The sequence below is a fragment of the Tenrec ecaudatus genome, chromosome 10 (genome assembly GCF_050624435.1).
Source record: "Tenrec ecaudatus isolate mTenEca1 chromosome 10, mTenEca1.hap1, whole genome shotgun sequence".
In the NCBI taxonomy this organism is placed as follows: domain Eukaryota; kingdom Metazoa; phylum Chordata; class Mammalia; order Afrosoricida; family Tenrecidae; genus Tenrec; species Tenrec ecaudatus.
The window spans coordinates 26145723-26158240 of NC_134539.1; the positions used below are offsets into that span (position 1 = coordinate 26145723).

Here is a 12518-nt window from a genome sequence, read left to right on the forward strand (position 1 = left end):
CAGAGGAAGAGCTTGGATCCCGGATGTGCTGTGTTTATGTATCATGGGGAAACATGCTATTTCGAGAGGGAAATAAAGATGGGCCACTAAAATGTCATTTAGAAATTTCCCAAGAGACAAAGTTGGGGGAAAAAAGCGTGACAGTGGAACTGATGGCTGAAGATTGTGATTTTTGGAGTCAACCAATAGTGGGTTTATTTCTGTTTAGAACACTTGGTAACGTTGGATATGACCTTGGGTAAGCAACTCTGTGCCTTTCATCTTCTTGAAGGAAGCTTCTATTACTACCTGCCCCTTAGGGCTAGTGGAGCCATCCCTGGATGGGACAAACAGGTAAAGTGCTTGACTGTCTAGCATTTTAAGTCCAGCCAGAGGTAGCAGGTGTATTTGACAGCAGGGAAGTGGGGCCTGATGACCTACTTCTGGAAAGTGAGCCACTGAAACCCTGATGGGGCACAGCTCTGCTCTGACGCACATGGGGGTCGCCACGAGTCAGTGCCAACCAGATGGCAACCGGAATCACTTGTCGATCTATTGTGAAGATGAAATGAGGGGTTGAAAGGACAAGACACTTGGGATTAGATTGGGGACAATGCACCTAGTAATGATATTTCCCTAAACATTTTGTTTGTGGATCTCTTTCATGCTATGAATTAGTCTTTTAAAATTCAAATTTACCTAAGTAAATTGAGGAGAAGAAGTAAGATGGAGTAAATCCAAGTTTACTTGGCGGGTGTACATAGAAACAAGAAGGAATTTAGAATTTGGAAGCTACTTGTGCGCCCATTTAGACAAATACAATGAATAGCTGTCTGGTGTATATTCTGGGAAAACAAAGTGCATCACGTACTTTAATCCTTCTAAGGGTCCTTTACAATAAACACTGCCATTTCCATTCTACCAGTGAAGAAACAGGTGCAAAGAGTTTAGTTAACGTCGCTCAGGCAGTAGAGCTGATAAGCAGCAAATCTTAGTTTTGACCCTGTGTCTCCTGATTCCAAAGCCTGAACATTTCTGCTAGACCCTTCTTCTTTCTGGTGTTCTTAAATAAAAGATGAGGAAGCAAGATAGCCAAAGTTATTTATATTTAGTTAACTTTATGACTTGATTTGGAATATTTGGGGAAATCCCAGAGGTCTAAAAATCAAAATTAAATGAATATAAATATCCTGAACGTATTTCTATAGAAAACCAATTGTAGCAGTTGTATAAATGTAGCTTCATAGATTTTCATTTCTGTCAGGAGGATCTAGGTAAACTTCATCACAAACCTTAGTAGTTTTGGATTACTTAAAAAACAAAAAGAAAAAATATTTTTGATTCAGTACAACATTCATATGATCAAAATAACATTTTCCATGTCCTCGGAAGAAAAGATATACAGATGTGTTAGGGTGGGTTGACTAGAGAAACAAATCCATTGACAGTCATGTATGTATAAGGAAGAGCTTTATATGGAGGTAATTCTATATCACACAAACATCCCAGCCCGGTTCAGATCAAGTCCATAAGTCTGATACTCCTCCGTAATACTAGTCCATAAAGCCCTGTTCAGACCCACACGGTCCCAAACAATGATGCAGAATGCAGGAAGATCATAGGCCTGTGGGTTAAAAGTCTTGTGGATCCAATGGCGGTGGAAGCATCTTAGCACTAGTGAGGGTCTCCACATTGGCTCCTCCAGCTCTCCGAGTGTCTCAATAGCAGGAAAGTGAAAGAGAGAGAGAGAGAGAGAGAGAGAGAGAGAGAGAGAGAGAGAGAGAGAGAGACCGACCCACCTCCAGCAAGCCATTTATCTCAGTTGCCCTCCAATCAAGCTGTGACCTGATTGATAGGCTACATGCCACCCACATGCTCCTATGGGAACCATGTTGACACCAAAAACCTAAATATCACTACAGACAAAACTAACTTATTTTTAAGCTTCTAGGAATGTTTGCTACCTGTGGGAAAGAAGGAAGAAGTAGAAAGCATTCCATGTTGTTGACAACTAGAGTCATTCCTAATTTTTACTTTTCAGTGAAAGGCACCGTGTCTAATACAAATGGACAGAAGCATCTCCACCCTGTCTGCATATCCATTGATGCCTCTTCACTGTCATATTTGCTGATATCCACAAAATGGGAATAGCCTTAAGAAAATTAACCAGCATCTTTAATTATATAGTATATCACAGACACTATTGACCAAGCTTTCCTACCAGAGTACAAATTTATGCAATCAATGTGAAAAACTGGAAATACATACTAAAGGTGAACGTGCCTTATGACCTAGCCCTTCCACTCCTACACATATAGCTGAAAGAAATGAATGCCCATGACCTCTGCGTGAAAAATGAAAGACTCCTCACTACCTAACATACTTAAGGGGAAGAAAGCAACACCAGCACTATGCTATGCTGAGGAGGTTGGACAAATGGTAACTATAGAGCTGAATGGCAATTCAGCAGCCAGACATGTACTCAGCACTGGTAGGTACTGGTCAACAAATCCTACTTAGTCCTTTCCTTAAGGGAGCTCTCCACCTAATGCAGGGCTTACCAATATTTTTTAAAATGTCTCTTAAGGAGTCATTTTATTAAAAACCATCTTCCATCAGTATGGAATTTTAATACCACAGAAACATTGTCACCAATCATTCTAGTACCTAAAATTTTCTCCCCCATTAACAAGCTTTTGCTCCAGAGTTGGGCTGGGGGAGGTCCTAACTCCTCCTTTGGAAAGGCATGCTTGAGACCAAGGGTGGGGAACCAAGGCCATTTGGATATGTAGAACATCATTTGAGGCCACAAAACTATCAACTTAAAACTTACCTTGCTTTATTGAGTCATGGGAGAGAGATGAGATTTTCTACTCTCACAGCGTTCCAGTCTTGGAAACGCACAGGGGCAGTTCAACCCTCTGAGTTAGAACTGACTTGATGGCAGTGAATTTGGGCTTTGGAGATAATTTGATCAAACATTTAATTAGCTCACCCCCAATGTGATGGCTGGAACTGCTTATAGGATGTTCCTCGTCCGTGGTCTAGACTCTAGATCATGAATGCCCCTCTTCAGAAAAAAAAAAAAGTTCTCCGTGTCCCCTAACCTTGGCAATTAAAATGGTTTGTACTATATCCCATAATCTAGAATAAAGTCTAGGCATCTGCTTTTGTAGCCCTCATCCCTTCCCCCACCCCATCATTCCAATGCCCCCTGGGGTAGTAATGCCCACTTTGGGAAGCACTGGTGTAGGGAGCAGCTGATATTAAATCATCGCATAAACCCACAAAGAATAGTAAGCTCTAGACAGTAGTAAGCTCTAGACAGCACTTCTAGACAGCTCTAGAAATATAGGTTCTGTGAAAGTCTTCAGAAAGAAAAACCTAACTGAGGCCCCAGGAGAAAGGTCCCTTGCAGAAGTCAGATTGGAGCTGATAGCTGAAGGATGAGTAAGAGTTAGCCAGGAAGATGGTGGGAGGTGGCATATTCTGCAAAGACTCTAAGACAGGACTGAGTGTAGTGCATTAGGCACACTGAAAGGGGACCAATGGGGCAGGAGGACATTGGACGAGAGGAAGAGGTGGCTGGAGAGTAAGCCAGGTCTGCCGGGTTAAGGTCCTAAGAGTTGTGGTGCTGTAGTGGTTACTGTTGGACTGTAATCCACACGATCGGCAGTTCAAAACCACCAGCAGCTTTCTGAGGAGAAAAACTGGGCTTTCTACTCCTGTAAACACTTACAGTCTCAGAAACCCACAATTGGTCAACTGTGAATCAGCTTGGACTCCAAGGCAGGGAGTGTGGTGTTTTGGTCCTAAGTGTAATGGGAATCCACTTGAGCAAAGGAACACTCGTATCTCAAGAAAGAATTTGGTAGCTAATGGATTGAAGGCGCCGGGACCAGGTGGGGACATCAGAAAGGATGAGACTGCTGATTTGGGGCAGAAAACTCTTTAAAAGTCTCTGGAAAGAGTAGAAGCACTCCCTCAGTTCCTTTCCCCACTAAGAACAACAAAACCTTACAGTCTGACTAACCTGATTACTGATATTTTATTTAGTTCTTCCAAAGCCTCTGAATGCCCCAAACGTGATTGACACTGGACATAACTTTGTTGTCATCAACATCAGCTCTGAGCCATATTTTGGGGATGGACCAATCAAATCCAAGAAGCTTCTATACAAACCTGTTAATCATTACGAGGCTTGGCAAGATATTCCAGGTAAGTTTTGGACAAGCGAGGCCCAACTGGGAATATTGCACCAAGGGAAAAACAACTTCCCCACATGTAGAAAGTTTCTTCTCCCTCCCTGGGCCTCTAACCCAAGGTAGTGACTGTAGCGTAGGGTTTCATTTCAGACAGGAAGAGAGGTCAAGGGCGCCTCGGAGTGCCAGGGTGAACTTTCTGGAAGCCGTTGCATGCTAGGGACGTACCCCAGCTTGCATCAGGACATGATATTGATACCCATGTACATACGTTTCCTTCCCAGACATCTCTGGATCCTCAGTTCTGGTCTTAATCACTCAATCTTGTTTGGTCAGCATAAGAAATACATGTTTCCACCATGAATATGGAAACCGGTAAATCCAGAGCCTTCGAGAGAACAGAGACTTTAATCCCCCTAAATCCCAGATGTGATTCTTTCTGCTCTCCCACTTGTTTATTTTTTTCCTTCCACATCTTGCTCTGACCTTCATACTTCTAACGCCCACGGTGTTGGAGGGATTTGGACCCGAGAAAGGTGAGCTGTGACTGACTCGCTGGGGTCACAGGAGGAAAGGAGTGGGCAAAAGAGGTACATGCTTCTATTCAAACTTCCTGAAGAAGAAAACAAACATTTGACAAAATGCCAACATTGCATGAAATCAGTTAAATCGACTTCGAAACACAAATTATGGACTATTATGGACTAGCCATGCATCTTTACTTGTACCATGTTGTAGGGAGATCTTTCCCAGCCATACGTACAGGTGCGCTGTATCTCTTCATGAAGAGTCTAAGGCCCGGCTCACTAGGCCTCCGCAGACTTGATGGTGGGGAGTTTGGGGCCCAGTGTATGTCGATAACAGAGGAAGTTACCAAACAGCAGGGGAAAGGGAGGGTCCTTGGGCTAATTCCAGCGGAGCTGGCTGCTTTGAAAAAGGTCCTCGTGTAATATTGCCGAGCGCTTGAGAGTGGTTTGCAGACTCCATCAACAGCCTTGATCTCAGGGACACCAGGCTGATTGGAGGGATGCTTGTCCACATTAATGGCTGGTCCTTATTACAAAGGCATTTTCACTCCCCTCACCATAAGGCTTTAGTGATCCACTGTCTCTTTTTACAAGTGGGTGTCCACAAAGTCGTCTCCCAAAAACTTTTTAAGAATACCCCATTATTATTTTAAGTGGCTGGGAATTTATCTTGAAATAAGCAAAAGTTTACTTTTTCAATATTCATGGAGAAATATATAGAAACTGATCAAATAAAATAGCTAAGGGAAAAAATAAGAGGCACACACGATTCGTTTAAAGGACCTGCGTTTGAATACTTGACTTCATTGTGACCTTCACAAAGCAGTTCTCTCATCGGAACCGTCTTAAGAGTTTCTGTCCCGGTTAGCTTGACTGCAGGCCAGTAAGTAGATGTGCTTGAAAGGATGGGGAAAAACTACTTTGACTATTCCAATGGGACCGGCATTCCATAGAGGTGAGGCTTTTCGAAGTTGTGCTCTACAAATGAGAAGCCCTAGAGGAGGAATGTTCAAGTGGCGCAGAAATAGCATCTAATAAAATATAGATGATCACCTGGAAACGCCCTTTAAAACGCCTTGTTTTCCTTAGATTTGGGAATGATGCGAGCGGCAAGAAGGAACTGTTTCCCTGAGTCTAAGACACTGCCATTGTTATAACCTTCGTTCACATCACACTAACAGCAGCCCGAGTTTAAAGAATGTCAAAGATGCCAACTTGCGTTTCCTGCGCTTTCCCTCCTCTCAGTGACAAACGAGATCGTCACCCTGACCGCTTTGGAGCCAAGGACGGAATACGAACTCTGCGTGCAGCTGATCCGGCGCGGAGAGGGCGGCGAAGGGCATCCCGGCCCCGTGAGGCGGTTCACAACCGCTTCCATCGGTCAGTGAGTCAGTCGGAGGCAGCAGGCATCCATCGCGAGCGGGGCGGGGGAGGAAGGGGGCCGAGGAAGGAAGACCAGGAACCAGGAAGGGTGGTGGTGGGTGAGAGGGTGGGTGGGGCTGGAGGTGGCCAGCGTTGGCTTTTGAATGGGTGGGGAAAGTGACAGGAAGGCCAGCCACTTTCCGCCAGGCTTCCTTTATTTGGCCGGCCTCGGGCTTGCCTCCCGGGGAAGGAGCTCACAGCAGCCCCGGGGGCCGCCCGGCCCGCGGGAAGCAGATGAGCCCTGGAAGGCCATGCCATCCCTGAGGCCTGGGGACTTTACTCAGCAGCCACTGCGCGGGCCTGGGCGCCTGCACGGTGTCCCCAGCTTCCTGTTTCCTTCTTAAGGTGCCAGGCCTGGCCCTGGCCACATGCATCCGCCAGCAATCCCAGAGCAAACATGTTTTCAAATGTCAAACTAATTCATGTATGCAGTTACGACAGCATATGATGCTGTCATCTAAAGAACAGCGCCCTGTTTACCACTATTCTGCCCCTGGGTCCTGCTGGCTGGACTGGAGGAAACCACTTTGCGTTTTCCTGCTGTTTTGCCCAACACGTGTCTCCGAGGGTCGGAATCAGCGAGTCTCAAACTTCAGGGCTTGTTAAAAAGCAGATCGCTGGGCTCCCGGCCCTCGCGTTTCTGCTGCAGGTGATCGGAGCCGACTGAAGCTGGGAAGAAGTTGCGTTTCTGATGAGTTTCTAGGTGATGCGGGTTCTGGGCCCTCACTGTGCAAGTGCGCGCGGGAGGCAGTGCTTCTGGGCTCGTCCTGCGGATTGGCCTTCTGTGGTGTGTTGCTGAGCCCATGCCCTGCTGCCCTGGTCCCTCAGGATGCCCAGGCTCCAGCGTTCCCCGCCCAGGCTCGCTCGCGCGCCACCACCGCGGAGTGGCCCTAGCCAAAGGCTCTTTCCCGGTTCCTGACCTTCGTTCGAGTTCACATGTTTAGTTCACATGACCTTGCAGGGTAGGAATAATAGCCTGCCCATTTTATAAACGGCAGCGCAGCGTTTCGAGTACTTCACAACTTTCCCGGGATGCTGGAGCTTATGCCTGGGTCAGTCCAGAAACGCGGAAAGCCAATCTTTAGCCTCCACGTCTTTTTGCTTCTCTGATTTCTATGATAATCACCACGAGTCCAGAGTCACCATTTCCTTATCACAATGGATAGAATCCCCCGTGCTTTAGTCCAGCGGTTCTCACCCTGTGGGGCATGACAACCTGTGGGTCGCGAGCCCTGTGGGGGTCGAACGACCCTTTCCCAGGGCTGCCCGATTCGTAACCATAGCAAAATGACAGTGATGAAGTAGCAACGAAAATAATGTTATGGTTGGGGGATCACCACCACAAAGTGAGGAGCTGGATGAAAGGGTCGCGACTTTAGGACGGTTGAGGCGTGCTCTAGTCCATTTCCTAAAGGCGGCAGGATATGGAATCTTCTAGAGAAAGGTAGAAAGAGCGTCCAGCTTATAGGGATGACCCACCCCTGGCAGAGGCCCCCACCCTCTTCCATACCAGCCAGCTCGTTTTCATCTGACTAGCCTTGTCCTTGAAGAACCACATGGAATTCAAGTGCTTCTCTGGCACTGCACAAGAAACGGCTTCCTTGACGCCTGTTGGGTTGTGAATACCAAACACAAATAAATAAAGCAACAAGCAAAACAGGCGCCCTCAACCATTCTCTGTCAGCTATAGAAGAGAAACTCCACCGCTGTGACCAAAGGGACCCCCGTGTGTCAGCAGGCTGATGGCAGTTAATTCTCTCGGGTTATTGATGAATAATCAAAAGGGGCCAGTTATGATCTGACTCAGATGGAAAGTATTTATGGAAGACAACCTAAGGCACTTCACAGTCCCACGCTGCACTGTCTTCAGTCCTTAGACCATCTTTCAGCCAGGATGTATTGAGAGGTTTCTTGGAATTTATCAAAGTAGTTCTCAGCGGTAGGCAGGAAAGGAATTCTTAAAGGTTCTCCTTTTCCCAGCTTTTGAATTTTGCTGATGCTTGTTTTTTTTCCCCTCTTAATTCATCCAACAGTTATGCTATTTATAAGTTTGTTGAGTGAAGGCCAGGGAGGTCAGGAGGGGAGGAAAGGGAGCTTGTTGTTAATGTATGGTAGGAAAGGGGGGGGCGTGAAGAGAAGCGAAGGGTAAACCATGTCTCCAAAGGGAAATGACCATTCACTGTGTCCTCCTCCGGGTCTCACAAAGCCTAGAGGGTCTCTCGCATGTAATCTTTCCAACCCAAATTCTTGTAGGTTATCATAACCGGGCAGCATGTCATTTAGCATGTCATTGCCATTACCCTGATAGATCAGAGCAGACTGAGGCCTGGTCCTGCCACCACTGCTGTTATGAGGTCTGAAACACTCCTTGCTAAAACATAGTCCAAAAGTTGCCATAAAAGTATCACTCAGAAGGGTAACAGAAACACACAACCTGGGCCAATTGTTTTCCCCCTTATGTTTTTCATTTTATCCATTTCTTTCCTGTCCAGGTGTAGCCATGACCTTTCTTTAAGTTTACTTTTTTCTCACTGATTTTCTGTTTTATAACTTTTATCATAAATTGGGTGGGGCTTACATTACAGATCACCACTTTCTGGTGCGTAATAAGTATTTTTCTTTTCTTCCATAATCCTCTAAGTATTTATATCATATTTGCTCAGCACTGAAGTTTCCTTTGAATGTTTGTTACTATAGTTAATGTCATAACAGACAGCTCCTCCCACGTAGTTTTTCTCTTCTCTCTTCCTTGGGATTATTTCATTAGAATAAGCCAGATTTTGAGGCCCAAGTATCTGGGCATTTCCAGGACTCTTGAAAAATGTCTCTAAATCATTCTCTTAAGGGGTTGCACCCCTGGACTACCTTGCCCAAGTAGGGCATTAAAATGACTTCAAAGGTTTACCATTTTGCTGAATAAAAGACACGATGCTTAGCCTCTGGTTCTCTGATTGTGCGAGGGCACTGCGGAAGCCTGTTACAGCTTGAAGCTGCCCTTTGGGGATGTCTTCCTCTCATCGGATGTAAAAATAATGAGTTGTCTGCTTTCTCTTAGGTCTCCCGCCTCCCAAAGGGCTCAGTCTCCTTCCGAAAAGTCAGACCACTCTAAATTTGACCTGGCAACCAATATTTCCAGGCTCCGAAGATGACTTTTACGTTGAAGTGGAGAGAACGTCCATGCAGGTGAGGAGTGATCAGCAAAGCATCAAAGTCCCTGGCAACTTCACTTCAGTGCTCCTGAATCACCTGCACCCCAGGGAGCAGTACATCGTCCGCGCCCGAGTCAACACCAAGGCCCAGGGGGAGTGGAGTGAAGGTCTCACTGCCTGGACCCTGAGTGACAGTAAGTACCTCCCTTGGCCCAGCCTGGACGGAACAGGGTTCAGCCTCTGCGTCTGGACTCCACTCATCTCAAGACTATTTCTTAGGAATTCCTATTTCTTAGGAATACGCAGTTAGTTGTGGATGAAGATTTAGTGGCTGTCTCCAATATCAAATCTCCTTTAGCCACCTATGTGGCGCCAATGGTTAAGTATTTGGCTATGAACCACAATGCTGGCGGTTCAAATCCACTGGGAGGCTCCTTAGGAGGGGAGTACTATTTCGGGAAGGTGTTCCATTTCAGAAGGGTCACAGCCAAAAAAAGGAGGACCTGATGCAAGGGGCTTAGGTGAAGAGCAAATGCCTTGAGAGTGATTGGGACAGGGAGTGTATGGGTGTGCTTTGTACAATTGATGTATGTATATGTATGGATTGTGGTAAGAGTTGTTGGAGTCCCTAATAAAATGTAAAAGAAAAAAAAAAAAAAAAAACAAAAAAAAAAACCTCATAAATCTGTTCCAAAGCACACGGAGTCATGGAGTCAGACTGGACTACATGGCAGTTATTTTTGTTTTCTTATAAACCTATTTTTAAAAAACCATGAATTTGTATTTGCAATTATTTAGGCAGGCTGTGCTAAAATTTCAGGAGTCCTGGTGGCATCATGGGTTCTGTGTTGGGCTGGTAATCACAAGGTCGATGGTTTAAACCCACCAGCTGATTCATGGGAGAAAGAGGCAGCTTCTGCTCCCAGAAATATTTGTAGCTTCAGAAACCATGGCGGGGGAGGGCGGAGTTCTACTCTGTCCTAGAGTGTCTTTGCGAGTGACATGGCCTTGATAGCAGTGAGTGCTGAACTTTTCCTTTTGGGGTATGAGTCTGTGCTAGTCTGGGTAGACTAGAGAAACCAATCCACAGAAACTCATATGCATAAGAGGGAGCTTTATATAAAGGGTAAGTGTGCATCAAGAAAGCATCCAACCCAGTGCTGTCCAAGTCCTAAGTCCAACATTAGCCCATATGTCCAATACCGATCTACAAAGTCCTCCTTAATCTCACCAAACATACCCAATGATGCCGACTGCAGGAGGAAAGTCAAACCAATGAACGTGTAAGCATCTCAGCGCTGGCAGGGGTCTCCACATGGCTGCTCCAGCACCGAGGTAGGTCCATGTGGCTTCTCCTCCTCAGGGATGTGTCGCAGGAAGAGAGCCTTTCCAGCTAAGGCAGCTGCACACTGGTCCAGCCACCAGAAAACAAGAGACCAGAGAACCAGACGGGCGAGGCGCACCAAGCCATTTATCTCTCCGCCCTTTAATCAATCCCACATGGGTTTATCGGCCAGGTTGGCACAATAAACCTTAACTATCTCAGAGTCTTTTAAAAGTAAATTAAAACATAAATAAGGTTTTCTTGGGCTTGCTTAATTGATTATAGGAGGACTTTTCAGGAGGACTGTATAGCTCCTCAGAAGGCCTGGTGGTGCTGTGGACTGTGAATGACACGGCTGGTGGGCTGGCCCGCCAGGAGCTCCTCAGGAGACAGAGGAGGCCGTCTGCTCTTGTGAAGCTCTACAGCCGAGGAAACTCTACCTTGGGTTGCCATGAATCAGAATCAACTCTATGGCAGTAATTTTGGTTTGGAGTCTATTTCATCTTCAAACACACATTGATTATTCACAGATGGGCCATTTCTAATCATACAAGCCAAATAGCTTTGCTTAAAAAGTGTTCCTAACAGACAATTATGGAAGTCATTGTTTAAGTCTGAGAATAACAAAGCCACTTGTCTTTTGAATATTCTGCAATTAAAATTTTTCTCTACTTCAGTTTGGCCATTTAAAATTCATTGAACTTGGAAGGAGGGGTAAAATGAGGAACTGATGCCAAGGGCTTAAGTGGAGAGCACATGTTTTGAGAGAATGGTGAGGGCAACGAATGTACAAATGTGCTTTATACAATTGATGTATGTATGGATTGTGATAAGAGTTGTATGGGTCCCCAATAAAATTATTTTAAAAATTCATTGAACTTCTAGGACACCCTTATAGTGCTGACACATTTTTAATCGTGAAACAAGCTCTATTTGTAGTCACTGCATTCAAGCTGTGGCTGTGGGTTTGGAACCCGTGGGGAGGGAGAATTGGTGGCCACACCAATTCTCCCTGAAGTCGGGATTTGAAATGAATACTTCAGTCCCAGTCCCTCGCCAGCGACTCTCTTCTGTTCTGGGTTCTCTATCTCCTCCACGCCAGCTCGCAGGGGGCTGTGCGGAGGGACTCAAGTCTCTCCAGCCACTCTCTCATCAGCAACTCATAGGAAAAGGAACTGTTTTGTCAGTTACTAGATACTGCATTCAACTACAAAAAAATATGTGTGATATACAGTTACTAGAAGAGTCCAGAGAATAGCACACCACACACCCACCTTCCCACCACCCAGGATCAACAACTGTGAAGTTTGGCCATATTTGCTTCTAGTCTTTTGCTGATTTGTAGAATTGATAGGACAACACAGACATATCAAAATCCCTTTTCACATTCATCCTCACAGAACTCTGCTTCATCTCTGGCCCGCAATACTGATCAGAAAAACCTACCAAACACAGAGCTGCCTGCTGAGTTGCTTCTGACTCATCATGACTCTGTAGGACCAAGTAGAACTGCCTCATAAGATTTCCAATGCTGTCATCTTCACCGAAGCAGACAGACTACTACATCTTTCTTTGGAAAAGTGACTGGAAGGTTCAAACGGCCAACTTTCTGGTTGGGAATCAAGTGTTTAACCAGGTGCCCCCCGGCTGGGCTTATCATGGAGGAGAGAGAGGCGAGCACAGGGAAGGTCCTAGAATGACACCTGGCTCCGTGTAGTCACTATAGAAATGTTGTGGAGCACTTGTGTGCAGTGCTCAGGTCCGCGGTCAAACGGGCCAGCAGGTCCCCCAGAGAAAGTGTGGTACTCTGCTTTTCTGAAGATGACAGCCTAGGAAGTCCTTTGCCATAGCTCTACACCATCCTATTAGGTGTGTTATAGGTTGGGTATGAGTTGGTATGAGAACAATGTAATAT

The 12518-nt window shown here is 45.7% G+C and overlaps 1 protein-coding gene across 1 annotated transcript in view; it reads left to right on the forward strand.

Annotated features, from left to right (window-relative positions):
• TEK (TEK receptor tyrosine kinase) overlaps positions 1-12518 on the forward strand; it is a 99359-nt gene that overhangs the window by 65957 nt on the left and 20884 nt on the right. Inside the window, exons 10-12 of the mRNA XM_075558946.1 lie at positions 4036-4197; positions 5954-6088; positions 9186-9473. Coding sequence (XP_075415061.1) covers positions 4036-4197; positions 5954-6088; positions 9186-9473 — 585 coding nt within the window. The remainder of the gene's footprint in view (positions 1-4035; positions 4198-5953; positions 6089-9185; positions 9474-12518) is intronic.